The following is a 20,368-nucleotide window of genomic DNA, read 5'->3' on the forward strand; positions in this document are numbered from 1 at the left end:
CTCTTTGCAGGTGCCTCTGATCTATGCATATGACACAAATGCACATAGACACAAACCCTAATATTTCTCCTGAGTTTCAGTCATGTCAATGCCTACTGGATATTGCAAACTGGACATCCCACAGACATCATAAACTCAACATAGCCAAAACTGAACTAATTTCTTCTAAATCCTCTCCTCTTCAAAACTTGTCTATTTCTATGAAAGGTACTACTATCATTCCAGTCTCCCAGGTTCAGAATCTTGGCAATATCTTCAATTCCTTACCCTTTATCACCCTATATATAAATTCAGTTGTTAAATCTTGCTTTCTACCCTCATAACATCTCTTGAATCCAGATTCTTTCTTTCCATTCACACAGCTGTCACCTTAATTCAAAGCCTCATCGCCTCTCACTTATATTATTACAACAGATTCCTAAATGCTCTCATTCCACTCCACTCCTTCCTACACACTATTGCCAAAAGCATTTTCCTTAAATATAAATCTGACCATGTGACTCTCTTATATAACCAACACCACTGGATTCTTATTGCCTCTAGGATAAAACACAAACTTCTCTATTTAGCTTCCAAAGTTCTCCAAAACCTGGTCCCTTATCTATCTTTCCAGCCTAAAAGGCCATTACTTTACCTCTCCTCCCACATTATGTGATCCAGTCAAATTATTAGACTTTTCTCTAGGTCCTTCATCAATATTTATTCCATTTGCTTCTCTGGGTCTTTACACTAACTGTCCCAAATGCCCGCAATGCACTCCCTCCTTAGCTCTGCCTCAGAGACTCCATCTACTTTCAAGAAATAGCTCAAGCACTACCTGCATGAAGCTTTTACCAATCCCTCCACAATGATGGTGTACTCCCTCCCATAGTTCCTCGTATATATTTGCATTTATACTTTTACTGTATATATTAACATAAATATCTGTAATCTCTCCCAATAGAATATAAGATTTTTGTCAAGTGGGTATTGTTTCTTTCTTTGTTACTTGAATAACAAGAGCCTAGCACAATGCCTGGCATATTAATTGGTGCTTAATAAACACTTGTTGATTTACTGATTGGGATGTAATCCCAGACAAAGTGAGACAGTCCTTTCCCTCAAAGAATTAATATTCTATTAGGGTAATACAATGTGTTCATATATGTAAATGAAAAATACACACATAGTAAAACATAAAATAATTTTATTTGGGAGGGATATGATATCTTTCTTTTTTCTTTTGACCTCCAATTTCACTCTTTAACACCCTTAGGAAGCCTGGGTTTAACTGGTTCTCTCTAAAAGCTGTCTATAAATGTGTTTTTCCCTTTTCACTGCTTACTATATTGTTGATTTGAGAATTTTATAATTTTGTAAGCAATCATGTATTTTTTAAAAGATTTAAGTCTATAAGCATGGGGCTATATGAAAAAGCCTCTGATGATTTTCTTGGTTTTCCCTTGTGATATCCTTTTCCTCATTTTTAGTTTTGGTTACTTGATTTTCTTCTGTCTTTATCTTATTAAAGTAAGCTATGAACAACTATGTTGTTCATTTTTTACTTTGTTTTTGGTTGGACCTGTGATTTTATTGTAGAGAACCATAACAGTAAGGAGGAAGTAAAGAAGGGAAACCCAAATACATAGACAGCTTATTTATAAATCTGAAATGATTAGGCTTTATCTACCAATGCAGGTTGTTACCTGCTCTACAACTTAGAGTTTTAGAGAGGTGTCTGGGAGGTTAAGTGACTTGACCAGTGTCACACAGTCAATATGTGATAGAGGTGGGACCTGAACCTAGGTCCTTCTGGATAGCTCACCAACCACTATACCATTTTTCTTCTCAATTAATTTTATTAGTCTTTTAAAAGAATTTAAAAAAATAATGATTACTTTTTCTCATTTCCTTGTTTTCTTGTTATCAGAGTATACTTAACTCTTATTTTAGTTATTTCTATTTTTCTGGTCTTTTGCTTTATCCATTTTTTAAGTTAAGTGAAGATTCAACTCAAGTTTGTTTCTTTTTCACCTCTCAACCTGAGTTTTGTCATCTATAAAATATGACAAGCATGTCTTCTACAGCTTCATCCAAATCACTGATAAAAATGTTGAAATGTACATATCCCTAAGACATTCTACTGGAGACTTTCCTCCAAGCTGATATCAACCCATTGGTGGCTATGCTTTGGAGTCATCGTCATTTAAACAATCCTGAGCTTCCTTGACTGTACTATTAATATTTTTTTAAATTAGGAATTTAATTGAAATCTATAAACATTAAGAGGTTTGTATGTGAAATTGTCAATCTATGTACAGCTTGGGTTTTTAAAAATATGTTATTACATTAACATAATAGTATTGACATTGCTTCTCTATTTTCTCTTCTAATCTTCCTTTTGCTCTCCTCTGCATATTTTTTTAAAGTGTTTCATTGAAAATTCTTTCTTTCCTTTTTTTTGGTAGATACTATCACTATTCTTCTACCCTCCTCCCCACAACTTTCTACCCTCACAACCCCATTCTAAATTTCATGAATTATCATTTATTTAATTTTATTCTATATATTCACATTAACTTAAAATTCCCTACTTCAAAATGTGTGAGACTTATGTAATTTAGCTGTGTCTGATACTAGAAATTTGTACCTTTTCACAATTAGAAAATCATGCAAATTCTTTACATACAACAGAATTAGATAGTCAATAAACACAATCCTGAGATAAAGATTCATTGAGACATAAGGTACTTGGAATAAGAAAACCATATTCAGAAATATTAGAAATTTACATTAGAGAACTATGTAGACTTAATTGATCAAATTTACATGAATTCCATCTGTAAATTTAAAATCCAGCATATTTATAATCAGGAAAAATATTAACAATATTTGTATTTGTATAGTATTTTATACTTTCTACTGTTTTCAAATATTTGATCTCCTTTAATTTTTGCATAAAAGTCAATCTTCAAAGATAAATATACTGCCAGTATTACATGGTTACAATGAAAAAATGTTTTTAAAGCATAAAAAATGGTGTTAAAGTGAATTATTATTGTTTTAAATGGCATATGCAGGCATCATACTCTAATAGATTTGGGGCAATTGTAACTCATTAAAAATGACCTTTTTAAATAAAAAACAAATTGGTGTTGCAGAAATTTTCTGGATCAATGGTCCACTAAAAATTAAATATAAAGCTGAATTCACCAAGGCCTATGTTTCCAAATTTGGGGTAGAAATTGTAACGATTGGAATGATGCCATGTGCTGGAGAGTTACTGCAGGAAAACTCCACCATGAGAAGAGTCCGAGGGCAAGTGATGCAGCTTTCCTTGGTGTCAGGAAGTGATGTTTGCTCGTGGGTATTGTCAATCAAGGCTACCAGCCAATTAACTTGGAGATGTGTGTGTGAGTGGATGGAACGTTCCCAGTTTCACGGGAGTCTTGTGGGATGAAGGAGTGGTTCGCTCTCTTTCGTGAGGACTCTCATGGAGAGCAGAGCTAAGATGAGCACTCCCTGAGATAGACAGAGGTAGGCATCTAGGCCTCTTTCTCTCCACCAAATTCTTATTCTCCTTAATAAATGCTTAAAAGTCTAAACTCTTGTTAAAGCTTCTAATTTATTGGTGACCACGCATTAGATATTTTAGACAGACTAACTAGAATTTTAGCCCCTTACAAAATGTAAATACTGTTATTGAGAAGTTCTGACAACATTTACCTATTAATTTTTTATTTAAAGGCTTTATTTATTAAGACAGATAATAAATTACATCTTTGTCTTATAGAGTTTTGACCAATATGTAAGCTAACTGTCCCTTACTTCTTTTTTCCCTCCCTCCCATTTCCATTTGTTAACTGACTGTAATTGAAGTACACCTGCATTTTCATCATTTATTTTGCTTAGAGCTTTATGTATCCTGTTCTTAAAATTCACAATCCTGTGAATGAATGTAATGTCTTCTATTTTTTTTCTTCCCATATTACTGAGTTAAATTGCTTCACTGACTTTTATTTTGCACCTCCTGTAAGGATTCCCAAGATAAAAAAAAATATGTCTTTATACTTCTTCCATTTTACATATACTATAAAATCTGAAAAATGTTTTTAAATGGTCCAAAGTATATTGAAAATAAAATGTCCCATTAAATTTAGATGAAACATCATTATAGGAATGTATCTTTTTTGAAAAGGCAGCATAATGTAGTAGGGTAAAAACAATGGATGTGCAGTTAAGTCTTGGCCCAACATTAAATTATTTGTGTAACTACAGACATGTCATTTTACCTCTCTGAGGAAGGAAATGTTTCCTTATCTTTAAAATGGGGAGTACCTACCTCACAAGCTATCATAAAATGAGTTATTACTAGATCACATTTTATTGTTACAATTTTCAAGGATCAAAGAATAGCTCATTTATAATAAAAACAGTAAAAATAAAAGTGTCATTATTAGTATTAAGAATAATGGATAGCATGTATAGAGTGTGTTATGGTTTACAAAATACTTTCTACATGTTATTTCATTTTATCCTCACAACAACCCTGTTATACCCACATTCATGGACCTCAAAGTTAGCCACTACTATGAGGAACCTAAAATAAAATTCCCATTTTATTAACAGCTCAACAGAAAACAAGATTTATCCAAAGTTAAGATTTTTTCAACCATTAAATTATAAATGAGAGATTATCTCTATGGATATCTATGAAGCTAATAAAGAACAATAGGGATATATCACTTTTATTTATTGCATCTTCAATCCTATATTTGGCATGTAGGTTATATTGTACATTTATAAAACTATCTTAAAAATAAATTTCAATACTTACTGCTTGGTTTTCCATACGTGCAAATATAACATTTAACATCTGAGTAAGAGTAGCTTTGGCTGTTGTCTGATTGATTAGATTTTTGCTTGCTAGATAAATATTGTAACATGTTCTTACAGCTTGCAACACAGTTCCTTCATGAATTTCTATGTGTTGTGATGTTACTGCAGTAAGCAAAGCCTAAAAAAGCCAAAGTATATCATTAAAACAATGTTTTTCTTTCTCCAAAATTACTGCACAACACATTTACATATAATACTTTTGTATGAAAATTACAACTTAAAAATACTGCAATGTTTTACATTGCACATGTACAACCCACATCTGATTGCTTACTGCCTAATAAGGGATGGTAGAGCAGAGGGAGAGAAGGAGAAATAAAATTTGGAACTCAAAATTATATATAAAACTGTTTATTATCTAAAAAAAGAGAATATAAGTTAAAATAACAAATAAAAATAAAATACTGCAATAAATCTGTTTTTGAAAAGTGGCAGGAAATCAATTATGGTATAATGTATTTGGGAAATTCTTCAATAAAATAATCATTAGCTTATTTAACCCACTGTAAAATGGATATATTAGGTTTTCTTAAATCAAGGTTTATGTTCTATGTTATCAAGGGCAAGGACTATCTCATAAATCTTTTTCTTCCAAAAATATAATACTCTGTACTCTTAAGTAAAGACATAATTTACAAGGCAAAGAGGCAGCGTTGAAAAACTGAAGGGTCCATAAAACATGACTATGTTTTTAAACAGTAAGAAACTTTTCACACACTCACTATTCGGAAGATAGTAGAAGCTTTGAATTAAGACTTTTCCAACAAACACCTTAACCAACATAGTCAGTGTTGGACAATGTGATGTGAGATATTGATTTAATTACTCATGGCAAGAGGAGCAAAGGATGACAAGACACATAAGGCTTCATTTACCTTGCTGCATTACCATACGAAAAGAACCTCAGACTATTCTGTGTGTGTGTGTGAGAGAGACACACATGATAAGGCTATATTACCCTATAACACTGTGACTGGACCTCTTGAGGTACTGATGTTCAAATCTGTGTTACAACTGTGAACCTATCTTTTCCCCTACTAAGCCATAAGCTCCTTAAGTATACATTTTATGCTTAGCACAGTAGGCACTTAAATGCTTGACTGTCATTTTTGTTTTTAATTCCTCAGAATGTCTAAAATGAATGTCATGTTCAGAAGTGTTCAACAAATACCTGATAAAATGAATCGCATTGATTTATTACATAGATTTAGATACATCATTGATAAAAATCCTATCATGAAAAAAATACTATTGACATACAATAAAGACCTAATGTAAGTCTTTTCCATAAGTGCTAGTTCTTTTCGCAGCGATGTGGTATGCTGGAAAAAAAGTACTTGAATAAAAATCAGAATATCTGGGTCCTACTCTTGACATTATTAACTATGAGACTTTAAACAAGTATTAGTGTCTGTGAATTACAGTTTATAAACCAGTAAACAGGGATATATCTGGTCATGGGGATTATTAAGACGATGATATGAGATGCCAAAGAATCTGATGTATGTGCAAACTGTGAAACACTATTCCAAAATAAACTATTAGATTTAGCTTAAATTTCATCTTTGTTTACTATATATCTTTTATATTTTTGCCTGTAATTGTTTGCTTCAAATTTCAAGCTGATAAGAGAAATGGGCTTAGGTCTCCATCATTCTATTGGTAACACAGTATTATGACAATTGGAGTGATGCCTCTGTTGGAGAGATACTGTAGGAAAGCTCTGCCATGAGGAGAAGGCATCTGAGGGCAAACCATGTGGCTTGAAAGGTCAGTTCCTTGGTGTCAGGAAATGACGTTTGCTCGTGGGTACTATTGATCAAAGCTACCAGCCAATTAGCTTGGAACTGTGTGTGGGTGGACGGGATGTTTCCAGTTTAGACAGGAGGCTTGTGGGATGAAGAAGGGGCAAGGCTCGCTCTCTTTCGCCAGGACCTCGTGGGAAGTGGAACAAAAATGCTGGCTCCCTGAGCTGGATAGATATGCCTCTTTCTCTCTCCTTACCAAATTCTTATGCTCCCTAATAAATGCTTAAAAGTCTAAACTCTAGCTAAAGTTTCTAATTTATTGGCAACCACTCATTAGATTTTTAGACGGACTAGCTAGAATTTTAGCCACATCACACACAGCAACCATTCAGATGGTGATCATGAAGTATTCGGTATATAACATAGTTAAGTACAAAAAGACATAATATGTATTTTTGCTATATGAAATTAGCCTTGGGCTAGCTAGGTGGCACAGTGAATAAAGCACCGGCCCTGGATTCAGGAGGACCTGAGTTCAAATCCAGCCTCAGACACTTGACACTTACTAGCTGTGTGACCCTAGGCAAGTCACTTAACCCTCACTGACCCACAAAATTTCAAAAAAAGAAAGAAAGAAATTAGCTTTGATGAAGCTAAAGAAGGAATACCAGCAAAAATTGGTTTTCTTAATGGCAGTTAGATGAGGATATCAATCTGGAGTCAGTGAATTTTAAAACATTATTTATAATTATAATTTAATAGAATTGGTTTCCTTTAAATCCTATGTATTCTATTTTATGCCTTTAAAAACATTATTCTGGGGGGGGGGCAGCTAGGTGGCGCAGTGGATAGAGCACTGGCCCTGGATTCAGGAGGACCTGAGTTCAAATGTGACCTCAGACACTTGACACTTACTAGCTATGTGACCCTGGGCAAGTCACTTAACCCTCATTGCCCTGCAAAAAACCAAACAAACAAACAAACAAAAAACAACAAACCCCCAAAACCCCATTATTATGAGAAGGCCATGAGTTTCACCAAATTTCCAAAGAGGTCCATGACACAAAAGAGGTTAAAAACCCATGAGTTAGATGAATAATTACGATAATTCTCAAAAGACTAGAAACCATTAATGAGAAATATTCAGGGTTTAAACTGAGGCGCATACACGTGCCAGATGTACTTGGTTTACATAATAGATGCTTAAGACCATTTACAGATACATTCCCCAAAACTATGTTATTTCTGTAGAAAGCTATTTCTGTAAAGCAATCCAATCTTCCTCAATAGTTTACTTGAACACTTTTGTCAAGGAACAGATTTTGGAGGGAGAGTGTACTAAATTATCTATTAAGCAAGTTAAGTTCCCTTTGAAGATTCACTGATAACATAAGTAGCTATACTTTTTCCATGCTGACTATTACAAAAGTGGGAGTGTTTATGCTGTATTTTTTTTTAAACTCCAAGGTCACCTCTCCATTGTTAGCAGCCTACCACAGGAAATAGATTTCTACACATTCATTCATTAAGCATTTATCTAATATCTACAATGTGCAAGTAATTAAACTAAAGTGGTTCATTATTCCAGATTCTTATATGTAGAGACCTCTTTTTAATATAATTGCAGGGGGGCGGCTAGGTGGCTCAGTGGATAAAGCACCAGCCTTGGATTCAGGAGGACCTGAGTTCAAATCCAGCCTCAGACACTTGACACTTACTAGTTCCATGACCTGGGCAAGTCACTTAACCCCTATTGCCCCCCCCCCCAGCCAAAATTTAAATACACACACACACACACACACACATATAATTATAGCAGTCCCCAACCTTACCAAAGGATTATATTCCAAGTTTGTAAATCAGTTGTTTGGGAGCTGGAATTTATTGTTCCAAAGAAACATTTATACATTGCTGATTACATTTCTAGGCTAGTCTATAAGAGATCATTTAATCCAGAATATAAAGAAAGCATGCAAAAGTGGGAAGAACACTGGACTTAAAAGAGTCAGAAGACCTGAGTTTAGTTCCTGATTCTATTACTCACTAGTTGGATGATCTTGGACAAGTAACTTAACCTCTTTTTTTCTTAATTTGATCATCTACAAAATGGGATTAATATGCCTATATCATGTGCATTTACCCCAAATGTCTGAGAGGTTAAAAAATTAAAGTTCTGTCATTTTAATCTTTTTTAGCTTTGATCTGGGAGTTACATTGGTTTTGGGAAGCCCTAGTATGGAACCACTCTCCAACCACAGGTCCTTTCAACTGCCTGGGGCACTGAGAAGTTAAATGACTTCCCCAGGGCCACTGGAAAAGTGTTTATGTATCAGAGGCAGGCTTCAATCCAAGACTGCCTCTGTCTACTATGCCTCTTGCTGATTAAACAAAGCATTTGATTTTGTAAAGAATTTCAGGAGATTTCTTTCAAAGCTTTGTCTTTTTTTTTAATAGTATTTTTTTCCCTCAATTACTTATAAAGACAATTGTTAACATTCATTTTTATTTTAATTCCAAACTTTATCCCTTCATCACTTCCCCCCTCCCTAAGATGGAAGCAATTTGATATAGGTTATACATGTGCAATCATATTAAACATATTTCCATATTAGTCATGTTGTGAAAGAAACAGACCAAAAAAAAAAAAGATGAAGTGGAAAATAAATAGTATGCTTCGATCTGCATTCAGACTCCATCAGTTCTTTCTCTGGATATGTATAGCATTTTCATCTTGAGTTCTTCAGAATTGTCTTGGATCACTGTATTGCTGTGAAGAGCTAAGTCATTCACAGTTGATCATTGCACAATGTTGCTGTTACTGTGTACAATGTTCTCCTGATTCTGCTCACTTCACTTTCCATCCACTAGTTTAAATCTTTCCAGATGTTTCTAATAGCCTGCTCATCATTTCTTATATAGCACAATAGTATTCTTTCTATTACAATCATATACAACTTGTTCAGCCATTCCCCAATTGATGAATATCCCCTCAATTTCCAACTCTTTGCCACCACTAAAAGAGCTGCTATAAATATTTCTGTACATACAGGTCCTTTATATATTTTTTAGCCTCTTGTGGGATACAGACTTAGTAGTGGTATTGCTGTGTCAAAGGGTATGCACAACTTGATTGCCTTTTGGGCATAGTTCCATATTACTCTCCAGAATAGTTGGATCAATTCACAACTCCATCAGCAGTGCATTGGACATTTCCCAATTTTCCCACATCCCCTTCAACATTTGTCATTTTCCTTTTCTGTCATACTAGCCAATCTGATAGGTGTGAGGTAGTACCTCAGAGTTTTCTTATTTTGCATTTTTCTAATCAGTAGTAATTTAGAACATTTTTTTCATATGACTATAGATAGCTTTGATTTCTTTGCCTGAAAACTGCTTATTCATATCCTTTGACTATCAATTGGGGAATGACTTGTATTTTTTAAAATTTGATTCAGTTTTTTATATATATATCTGAGAAATGAGGCTTTTATACTTGCTATAAAAATTGTTTCCCAGATCTCTGCTTTCCTTCTAATCTTATCTGCATTGGTTTTCTTTGTAAAAAAAAACTTGAAAATTTAATATAATCACAATTATCCATTTTATATTTCAATGCTCTTTATCTCTTTCTTTGTCATATTCTCTTTTCCATAGATATGACACGTAAATTATTCCATGATCTCCTAATATGCTTATGATATCACCCTTTCTGTCTAAATCAGGCACCCATTTTGACTGTATCAGTGTTAAAGAACAAAAGGAACCTGACCAGCACACTGGATAGATCTATGGAACTCTTGTACCCCTGAAAGGTGAAGTATTATTATTTCTCACTTAAAATGCTATCTCAATGTAGTATGGAAGTTATCTTGGGGTCTTAAAGGATAGACTAGTGAAGTTAGTCCAGTAATCCTGAGTCATCACTGAATGCACTAGCCACCCTTTCTTCCTTTCCCCACCGTGATCCCCTTGGTGAACCAGTTCAACTCTACAGTGTCCTCTTCTCTTAAGTCTCTTGCCCCATTATCATATCACCAACTGTGCCAAGTCTCAGCCTTGGATCACTCCCACTATCTACTATCTTTGCTCCTAAACACATGCTGATGAAAGAAGATGGAGAAAAACTCACAGCTGTCTTGCCTGTGGCCACTACAAATATATGTTACATAGCTTCAACTGGGTTCTCACTGGGGCTAAGCAATCTTTTTATACCACCCAAATTAGCTCACTATCCCACACTGGCTTTTCCAAACCTTTTCATCCCTCCTGGAACTTTCCACGGTTCCTGCCACTCTCTCAGGTAAGAACCCTAGCTCATATTTTACAGAAAAAATTGAAGTCATTTGCTGTGAGCTCCCTCTTCACTAATCTAAGATCACCCAAAGGCCTATCACAATTTCTGCTTTCACCCCTCTCTCTCATGATGAGCTAGCCCTTCCCTTTGCCAAAGCCAAATGTTCTACAAGTACAAATGCTCCCATTCCGTCCCATCTCCTCCACAGATTGCTTCCTCTATCATTCCCACTTATCTTCCTGTCCACAGACTGCTTCTCTGCTCCTACAAACATGTGCAGGTCTCCCCCTATATTAAAAAAACTCCTTGGGTACAGCTAGTTGGCATAGTAGATAAAGTACCAGCCCTGGATTCAGGAGGACCTGAGTTCAAATCTGACCTCAGACACTTGACACTTACTTGCTGTGTGACCCTGGGCAAGTCACTCAACCCTCACTGCTCCATAACTCCCTCTCCCAACCCCCCCCCCCAACTGATTTATTCATTCCTATTATCCTCCCATATATCCTGCCTTTTGTGGTGCCTCTACTTCCTTTCCTTTTACTCTATTCTTCATGCTCATCATCGAACCAAAACTGTTCTCTCCAAAGTTATCAATAATTAATTCCAAAATCTATTGTCCTTTTCTCAATCCTCATCATTCTTGACCTCTTTGCAGCCTCTGACACTTGATCACTTTCTCCTCCTTGAATTGCCTCCTTTTCACTCTAGGTTTTCAAGCCAATACTCTCTCCTGGTTCTCCTATTTGTCTGCTCTTTCTCAGTATCTTCTGCTAGATCTTCACACAAGTCATATTCACTAATTGCATCAGTGTCCCACAGACCTCTGCCCTGGGCCCTCTTTTCTTCTTCCTCTACCTTATTTCCCTTGGTGATCTCATCAGCTCCCAAGGATTTCTTTATTATCTCTACCCTGATGATTCCCAATTCTACTCATCCACCTCTAAACCTCTCTGATGACCTCCAGTCTCACATTTACAACTTCATATTAGACATCTCACACTGGATGCCCCACAGATATGTTAAACTCTACAAGTCCAAAACTGAACTAATTATCTTTCCCCTCCAACCTTCCCTCCTTCCAAAATTTCCTATTATTGTTGAGGGTATCCTTCCATTCTTCCAGTCATAAAGACTGTCAATCTAGATGTCATCTTTGATTCCTCATTCTCTCTCACAATCCCCCTGCCATATATGACCTGTTGCCAACACCTATCAATTTCACCCTTATAATATCTCTCAAATACGCTGCCTTCTCTCCGCAGATACTACCACCATCCTAGTCAAGCCCTAATCTCCTCATGCTTAGACTCTTGCATAACCTACTGGTTAATCTACCCGCCACAAGTCTCTTCCCACTCCAGTACAAACTCATCTGAGCTGCCAAAGTGATTTCCCTAAAATTCAGATCCAAGTATGTCATATCCACCATGAATAAACTCCCTATTACATTTAGGATCAAATAACAGTTCTCTGTTCCAAGTCATTCACAACTAACCTCCTGCCCTCCACCCCCAATCTTCTTAAATCTTACAATTAAATTCTCCTCCTCCCTGGCCAGTAAAACTGGCCTTCTTGATGTTTGTCTGGCTGTCCCCTATCCCTAGAATGCTCTACTTCATCTCTATACCCTGGTTTCCTTGACTTCAAGTCACAGCTCAAATGCTATTTTCTATAGGAAACTTTTCTTAATCCCTCTTAATTGTACTGCCTTCCCTCCATTGATTATTTCCTATTTATGCTGTAAATAGCTTGTTTGTATGTGGTTATTTGCATGTTGTTCCCTCCATTAGATTGGGAACTCCTCAAGGGCAGAGACTATCTTTTGTTTTTGTTTGTATTCCCAGCACTTAGCACAGGGCAGGGACCATCAGAGGTACTTAATAAATGTTTACCAATTGGCCAACTTTGTTAGGACAAAGATCAAATAAATTTAAAAATTAGGAGAAAGGATAAAAAAGAAAAGGTACTACACGTGATCACAGCAGCTTCAATTCATCCTATTTAAACAGACACTGACTTTTAAAAATAAGAAATGGATAAAATTCAAGAGAGGCTTAACTGAGGCCAAGTAGTTATCACAAAAAAAGCTAAAATACCAGAATCATGCTAAAGAGAAAAAGATGGCAGTCAAGGGCAAGACTGCTACATTTGTAAAACACAAGGGAGTAAGCATGATGAAGTGGAATATGGAAATCTTGGTGTGGAAACTCCCTTCACCAGGGAGATCAGCAAGTCACCCGTAATTTTTAATCCCAGAGAATGACCTGGAGTACTTAAATTAGTTAAGTGTCTTGCCCATGGTGATACTGTTAGGAATACAGTGAGGTGAATGAAAATCTTCTTGAGTCCAAAGCCAGCCTTCTATCCACTATCTAATGGTATCTTCTCATGAGATAGATAAATGTATTTATGTGCTCTATAAACTATAAGGCTCTGGGATAATTTGAATTATTATACAAAGAGAAATACTGAATCTAACCATCATTTATTACTAGGAACACATTTTTGCATAAGAACAAGAGTGCCATCAAGTCTAGATGATAACATTTTATTTCACCTAACTACAGGCTCTGGCAGTGAGACCAATTAGTCAATCAACTAGCATTTATCAAGCACTTACTGTGTGCCAGGCATTGTGTTAATAAACACAGGACCAGGAACTTCCCAATAATCATTTAAATAGTGGGAATAAAACTTTCAGTGCTGATAACTCCTGTAGCTTAGATTGGAGGATCCAAAAATGGAAGGGAGCGAGAATAGAGTGTATATGTTTCTTAAGTGGGGAGCAGGATGGAAGGTAGGTAAGGAGAAAAAGTGCTGAGGGGGAGAGATGAGCACCAAGAGATACAGAGATTGGGCTGAGTGATGGGGGCATCTCTGACACTTCAGTTCTGAAGAGAACTGTAATCTATACCAAAATGTTATTAGATTACTAAGGGTCTTAAAAGTGAGACTACTTTATACTAAGGACTTCTTGGTACTAGATTAATTAAATAGTCCAAGAATGGGTTGAAGGCTGCCTAAAAAGAAGTTAACATAGTGAAATCTTGTCTATAATGGATAGTATTATAATCAGATTCCAATGTAGTAATCCTCAAATGTAAGAATTAACTTTATGTAACCAATTACCTTTATTATTTGCAACTGGACCCCTTCGTCTGTTTGAGGACCTTGAAAACAGGCACATATTGTCTCAATAATTCTATCAATTAATTTTTTGCCAGGAGTAGTATTATCTGGAGCATTGCCAGTTAAGTGTCCATAAGCAATAAGTTTCTGGGGAAGGAAAAAAGACAATTATCAGTCCTCAATAAGAAGTTAAAATACTTAATCAAATACATACATATACATCCTCATTAATATTAGCTACCAATCATTCAACTTCAAGGTGCTATGTTCTGAAAGAATCTGTGATTTCTCATCATGGAGCATTTCAGCCACCAGCAAAGATCATCTATGACTTAGTTGATAAGTACTAGGATGGTAGATGCATCCAGAAGTTAAATGACTTTCTCAGTTTCACATGACTGGAAAGGATAAAAGTTAGGATGTTTTGAGATACTTCAGAAAAGGGCAGTATTATTTATAAAACTTTTATCTTCATTATGGTATTTTTGCCTACTGAAATGTCAATATAGTTTGAAAAAAACTATTTCTACTGGTAGTACACATAAAAATATACTCATTTGTGAGAATTACAATAAACAATGCTTAAAAGCTAGAAGTTACTCTGAAAACTTGGATCTGAACCAAAAGGGCAAAGATGAATTTTCAAAGAATGAGTTTTCATTTAAGCAAATGATGTCTTTCTTATTTAAACTGAAACCCATCATATCTTAAAGAATTTAACTGGCCTAAATTTGGGCTGAGCATTTCCTGAAGGACTGATTTCTACACAAGGGCCATAGTATGTCACATATTAATCATTTTTTTGCCTAGATGTCTGATTTTGTCACCATAGGGGAACTCCCAGTGTGTAAACTCCCTCTACCAATATAGATCTGCATCTTCATAATCTTATGAAGTCACCTGGAGCACTGAGAGCTTATGCCAGGCTAGCTTATGCCATTCTTAAAAATAAAAGTTTCAGATACTATACCTTTACTAAAAGCATTACTATCTTTGAGTAAATGTGTTTTTTGAATTTCACAATTGTTTCATTTCTTACTCTGCTTCATAGCTGTGTTGTAGGTTGAGTCAATACTTTTTATCAGATACCAGTAATCAAGATTTTGTCTTATTTCAGCTAACCAATGGGCTATTTATAGTTATAAATGGAATTTCAATGTTGCTACTGAAAATGTGCTAATTGTCCTCTACAGCAAACGAAAGCAGTATGAATCATCAGTTGTGGATGGTGTTTTGGATACACAATTAAAACTGACAGACTCTAGGTAACAGTATTTTATACAGACCTGTAAACAATCTAGGGATGTACTAACTATCCGGGGACATTTGGACTGGCATGCCAGTTCAAATGGTAGGAAGTATTTATCTGCTTCAATAAAACTAGTCTTCGATTTCACCGGAGGAAGAGTACTTGAACCAGCTTTTGCTTCTCCATGAGGGGGACTAAACAAAAAAAGAATATTCTGATTACAACATCATAGGTATTAGAAACTCATAAATCTGAGTTAATGATCATCTACCATTTTATAGATGAAAAAACATAGGTTCAGATAAGTTAAATGACAACAGGTTAAGTGGTAAAACCATGAGTAGAACTACATTTCTGGCTCCTTGTTTCGTGTTCTTTCAAAATTCAAGTTTTCCCTAGTTTAAGATGATTCTCCTACATTTAACCAGCCCTACGTCGGAATGTTTTAAGAAATATAAATTATTTGTCCTTTGATAAAGTAATAAGCCTTTGAAAAAACTGTAACATTGACAAGATATATGTCACTAGTAGCAAAGAAATATAATATATTTTCTAAGTATGACTCAAACACTATGAAGGAAAAAAATCTGAAGATATAACTATGGAAGTGTAAAAATAAGCTTATATATAGATTTGTGTAAGTTTGTTACTGGCAATATTAATATAAAGGTTTTTTTTTTCCATTTTACTATGGTGCTTACAATAACTACTTTTTTTAAGGCAACCATATAATATAATCTGAAGAGAGAACATAGAAATCATCCTAGGTTAAGTCATGCTATTTTTGAAAAAAAAAAAAGTTAATAATTTAGCTAAGATTTACAAAAAGCACCAAATTATGTTTACTAAAGTGAAAAAAAACACACTAACCTTTGTTTTTCAGTTTCATCTTTTATTTCCTCTGCAAATATATTAAAAAAAACACAACACCATGTTAGATTTATAAGTACATGGCTAAAGGAAACAGATCAGAGAAATTTATATTCTTACAAAAGATGGAAATTGTTGTTTAGTCACACAAAAATCAACTGCTATGATTCAATGTGAATTGACAAGCAAATAGATAAGGTAAAATATAGGCTGCTTTGGATATTACATGCAAGCAATTATGAATATCATAAATTTTAAAATATTGTTAAAAATAAACATTATACTTCAGAGAACTGAGTAAAACTTTAGTTTTCTGGCTCTACAAATAGATAGTTATTAGCACCTCAAGAATGTTAGATAAGCACCTAACTCTTCTGTATCCCCTTCTCAGAGAATAGTGGTTACATAGTACATAGAAAACCATAGTATTTAAAGGTTAGGAAGGCTCCAGAGATCAGCATATATATATATATATATATATGGATTAAGAAACAGGGCAGCTAGGTGGCGCAGTGGATAGAGCATGGAGCCTAGAGTCAGGAGGACCTGAATTCAAATCCGGCCTCAGACACTTGACACTTACTAGCTGTGTGATCCTGGTTAAGTCACTTAACCTCAATTGTCTCACCAAACAAACAAACAAACAAACAAAAAAGGATTAAGAAACAGGCTCACTAGTGGTCTGATTGATAAATCATTACACAGGCCATGGAAATAACAGAGTTGACACTTAATATATGCTTATTGATTGATAAAGGTTACTTCATGTTTTATTGAGATGATGACTCATAAAAGCAATAGTTGCTCTATTTCAATAAGGTAAAGCTCAGAAACATAGACTTGTAAAAAGACATCACTTGAAACCATAAAAATAGATTATTTGAATAAAATCAAATATTTTAAAATGTTAAAAATATATCAATAAAATAGCTTTTGATCTTTTAGTATTGTATATACTAAAATAATACATAGGATAAATATATTATTTTAAGTAAGCTGCTGTCTTATAATCAAAGTTCTTTTAAAATTAACTAGTTTTTTGTGATGGAATAGGACATGTGTGGTGGGTATTTTTTCTCTTCAATTTCAAATTCAGCAAACATATTAAATAACTACCACATCTAAGGCATTGTGCCAAGTATAGTTTTTTTGTTGTTGTTTGGTTTTGGGGTTTTTTTGGTACAAAGTACCAAGATTTTGAAAGAAGTGTGAACTATATTGCCTCCCAATCACAAAAAAAGATGATTCAAATATGGTTAAGTCTTATAAATCCAACACCCACACTTTTCTTAGTTATACTCACATATTTGTATGCTATGTATAAATTACATAACCTTTTTAAAGAAAGAGAAAGTTTAAGGTTTTCAAAGTGCAAAACAAGAATCCAATGCAGAAAAGAGATGAGTAATCATAGCACCCTAATTTGCACCAAACACTAGCTTCCCTTCTATATTTGCTTGAACATTCAAGCACATTTTCTTTAGATTCACATTCAGCATATCAGAAAAGTCTAAGAAATAATGAAGAACGCACAAATTACTAGAGTTTTCAATCTCATGAGAAAATATTGATGCTTTATGATATTTTATACAAAATTTTAAATTATCATGATAAAACATGTCCTATTTTTGGACATTCCTCCTGTCAAACAGTGCAAAATATGTTCCAATAACAGTAATGATCAATAAATATGCTCAAAAGTATTTGGGTTTTACTTAAGTTCAGTGGAAAAGTAGGGGAGGAGCAGGAGGTCAACAAAAGAGTGACAATAGCAGAATGAAAGATTAAAGAAAGCAAAGAATAATATTTCTGTAAAGTCAGAAGGCAGAGAAAAGGACATTATGGACAAAGTGGCTATGGATTAGGCAAAACCTGGGAAGTGAGAGTAACATAAAGAAAGCAATCCCTTTATCCAGAGGGAAAAGCAGTTACTTTGATCATTACTTAGTTCACTTTAATGGCAAATGATGTATATGCTCTTTGTTCTTGCTCCATTGTTTCAGTCGTGTCAGACTCTGACCCTTTTGGGGGGGATTTTCCTGGTTTTCTCCAGCTCATTTTACAGATGAGGAAACTGAGGCAAACAGGGGTAAGTGACTTGCTCAGGAACACAGAGTTAAAAAGTTCTTGAGGACAAATCTGAACTCAGGTCTTCCTGATTCCAGGCCTGGAGCTCTACTTCACTTAGATGCCCCAAATGTATTATGATCCTTAAAACTGTTTTCTCTTTTTATAACTTCAATGCTTGAATATTTTAAGCTCACTAAAACCTATTTCCCTTGTTTCAGGGTTTTAAAAAAAATTCTTATATCTTTCATATCTAGATTTTTAATGTGTGTGTATGCTAATTTGATTACTCATTTACTTTTTAGTTGCACATTATACCTTTCAAAGATGTGGCTCATACAAAGATTTTAAGTATAAAAACTTTGTTATCTTTAATTGAAAGGTATCAGCTACATGCAATTATTGTAAAAACAAAAACAAAGCATTAAACAAGAGAGGGTATTTTGTCTAATAACAGAAATAAAGAGCTTTCATTTAAATGCCATTTAACATATATTATCTCATCTAAACCTCAGAACACCCTAGTAAAGTATTAGGTAGCAGATTTAATCTTATCACTCTAGTGCAACAGAGGCATTTGCAAAATAAAAGTTTTAATACAATTCTTACTTAACTTGAGCTTGTCCACTCTATAGGCAAATTCTGCTTTCATATAGTAGACAAGTTATTCTCTTACTTCCTATTAGACTGTGAGCTATTTCCTAGTGAGGAAAGACTTCTTTATCTGTCTTTAGTCCCACTGTTTAGACTCCCACTGCTGCTCTGCTCAGATTAGGTGATGAATTTTGGGAAGTGGTAAAAACTAATAGATTTTTAATCTTCATGAAAAATAATGTCTATTTTGCTTTCTGTTTATCCAAAATGAATCTGAACCATGGACATTTTGGGGGGGCGAGGCAATGGGGGTTAAGTGACTTGCCCAGGGTCACACAGCTAGTAAGTGTCAAGTGTCTGAGGTCGGATTTGAACTCAGGTACTCCTGAATCCAGGGCCAGTGCTTTATCCACTGTGCCACCTAGCTGCCCCCTGAACCATGGACATTTTAAGAGAATAAGATGAGATGCTTGATGGCAGAATTTTATTTTTAGATTTGAAACACTGAATATAAATTTAATATCTATATTTGCATACTCAAAATGCTCTTAAGGTTATAAATGGACAGTTCAAGCTACATAAAAGGAAAATATTTTTCTTCTGCAAGAAAGTCTTTTGTGTCTCATCATATCTCAAGATGAAATTAACTACAATATAATATTTTAAACAAATGTTCCCATCAAAATGAAAAAGATTAAGGAATCTTGCTAATAGCTGTTGACAAACTGATAATTTTACTCCATAATTGGTCTCATCCATTACAGCGGAGGTCCTTAACCTTTTTTGTGTGTGCCATAGACTCCTTTGGTAGTCTAGTGAACCATTGGACCTCTTCTAAGAATAGTTTTAAATGACTGAAGGAAATGCTAGATTTTAGCTAGAGATTAGTGAAAATAAAGGTACAATCCTTTCCTTCCTGCGCCCCCCCCCCCATGCCTGAAATTCTCTCCTTCCTCAATTCTGCTTTCTGGTTTCCTTCAAGTTCCAGGAAAAAGCCAACCTTCTCCAAAATGACTGAAGTTCCTTCCCTTTGAGATCATTTCTAATTTATCCTTTATTTAGAGTTTTTGCATATTCTCTTCCCCCATTAGATGGTGAACTCCTTGAGAAGAAAGAAGGACATAGTATACATATTACAAAGCAAATTAAACATATTAAAACTGTTCCATAAAACCTAGCATAATTAGGGGTTTGAGTTTGTCCACTGAGTCAAAATAAAACTTATTCAATAATTTTTTAAAAATCATACCAGAATATGTGATAGTATATGTATGTGTATTTGTGTGTGTGTGTGTATATATATATATATTCAGTGCATATATGTATATATGCATACACATACATGAATATATTTCTTGTTTGTCCTTTTGTTTTCAAAGAGGACCAATGACATCGCAGGGTGATTCCTGAAGTAGATTTAAGTGAGGCAGAGTTGCATAAAGTTGTCAGCCTCATTCTCTCTTCCTTAGTCCATCGGCAGGACAAAAGACTGGTGATGGCCCAGGGTGCAGTGGATGACCTTAGCATCTTTGATGT

General features: G+C 34.8%; 1 protein-coding gene across 1 annotated transcript in view; it reads right to left on the minus strand.

The window, feature by feature from the left end:
• The window catches only part of ARFGEF1 (ADP ribosylation factor guanine nucleotide exchange factor 1), a 171,509-nt gene that overhangs the window by 125,103 nt on the left and 26,038 nt on the right, over positions 1-20,368 (minus strand). Inside the window, exons 2-5 of the mRNA XM_044004861.1 lie at positions 16,172-16,202; positions 15,339-15,495; positions 14,053-14,199; positions 4,817-4,996 (exon numbers count right to left, since the gene is read on the minus strand). Of these exons, the coding sequence (XP_043860796.1) occupies positions 4,817-4,996; positions 14,053-14,199; positions 15,339-15,495; positions 16,172-16,202 (515 nt within the window). The remainder of the gene's footprint in view (positions 1-4,816; positions 4,997-14,052; positions 14,200-15,338; positions 15,496-16,171; positions 16,203-20,368) is intronic.

This window comes from Dromiciops gliroides, chromosome 1, assembly GCF_019393635.1.
Source record: "Dromiciops gliroides isolate mDroGli1 chromosome 1, mDroGli1.pri, whole genome shotgun sequence".
Lineage (NCBI taxonomy): Eukaryota > Metazoa > Chordata > Mammalia > Microbiotheria > Microbiotheriidae > Dromiciops > Dromiciops gliroides.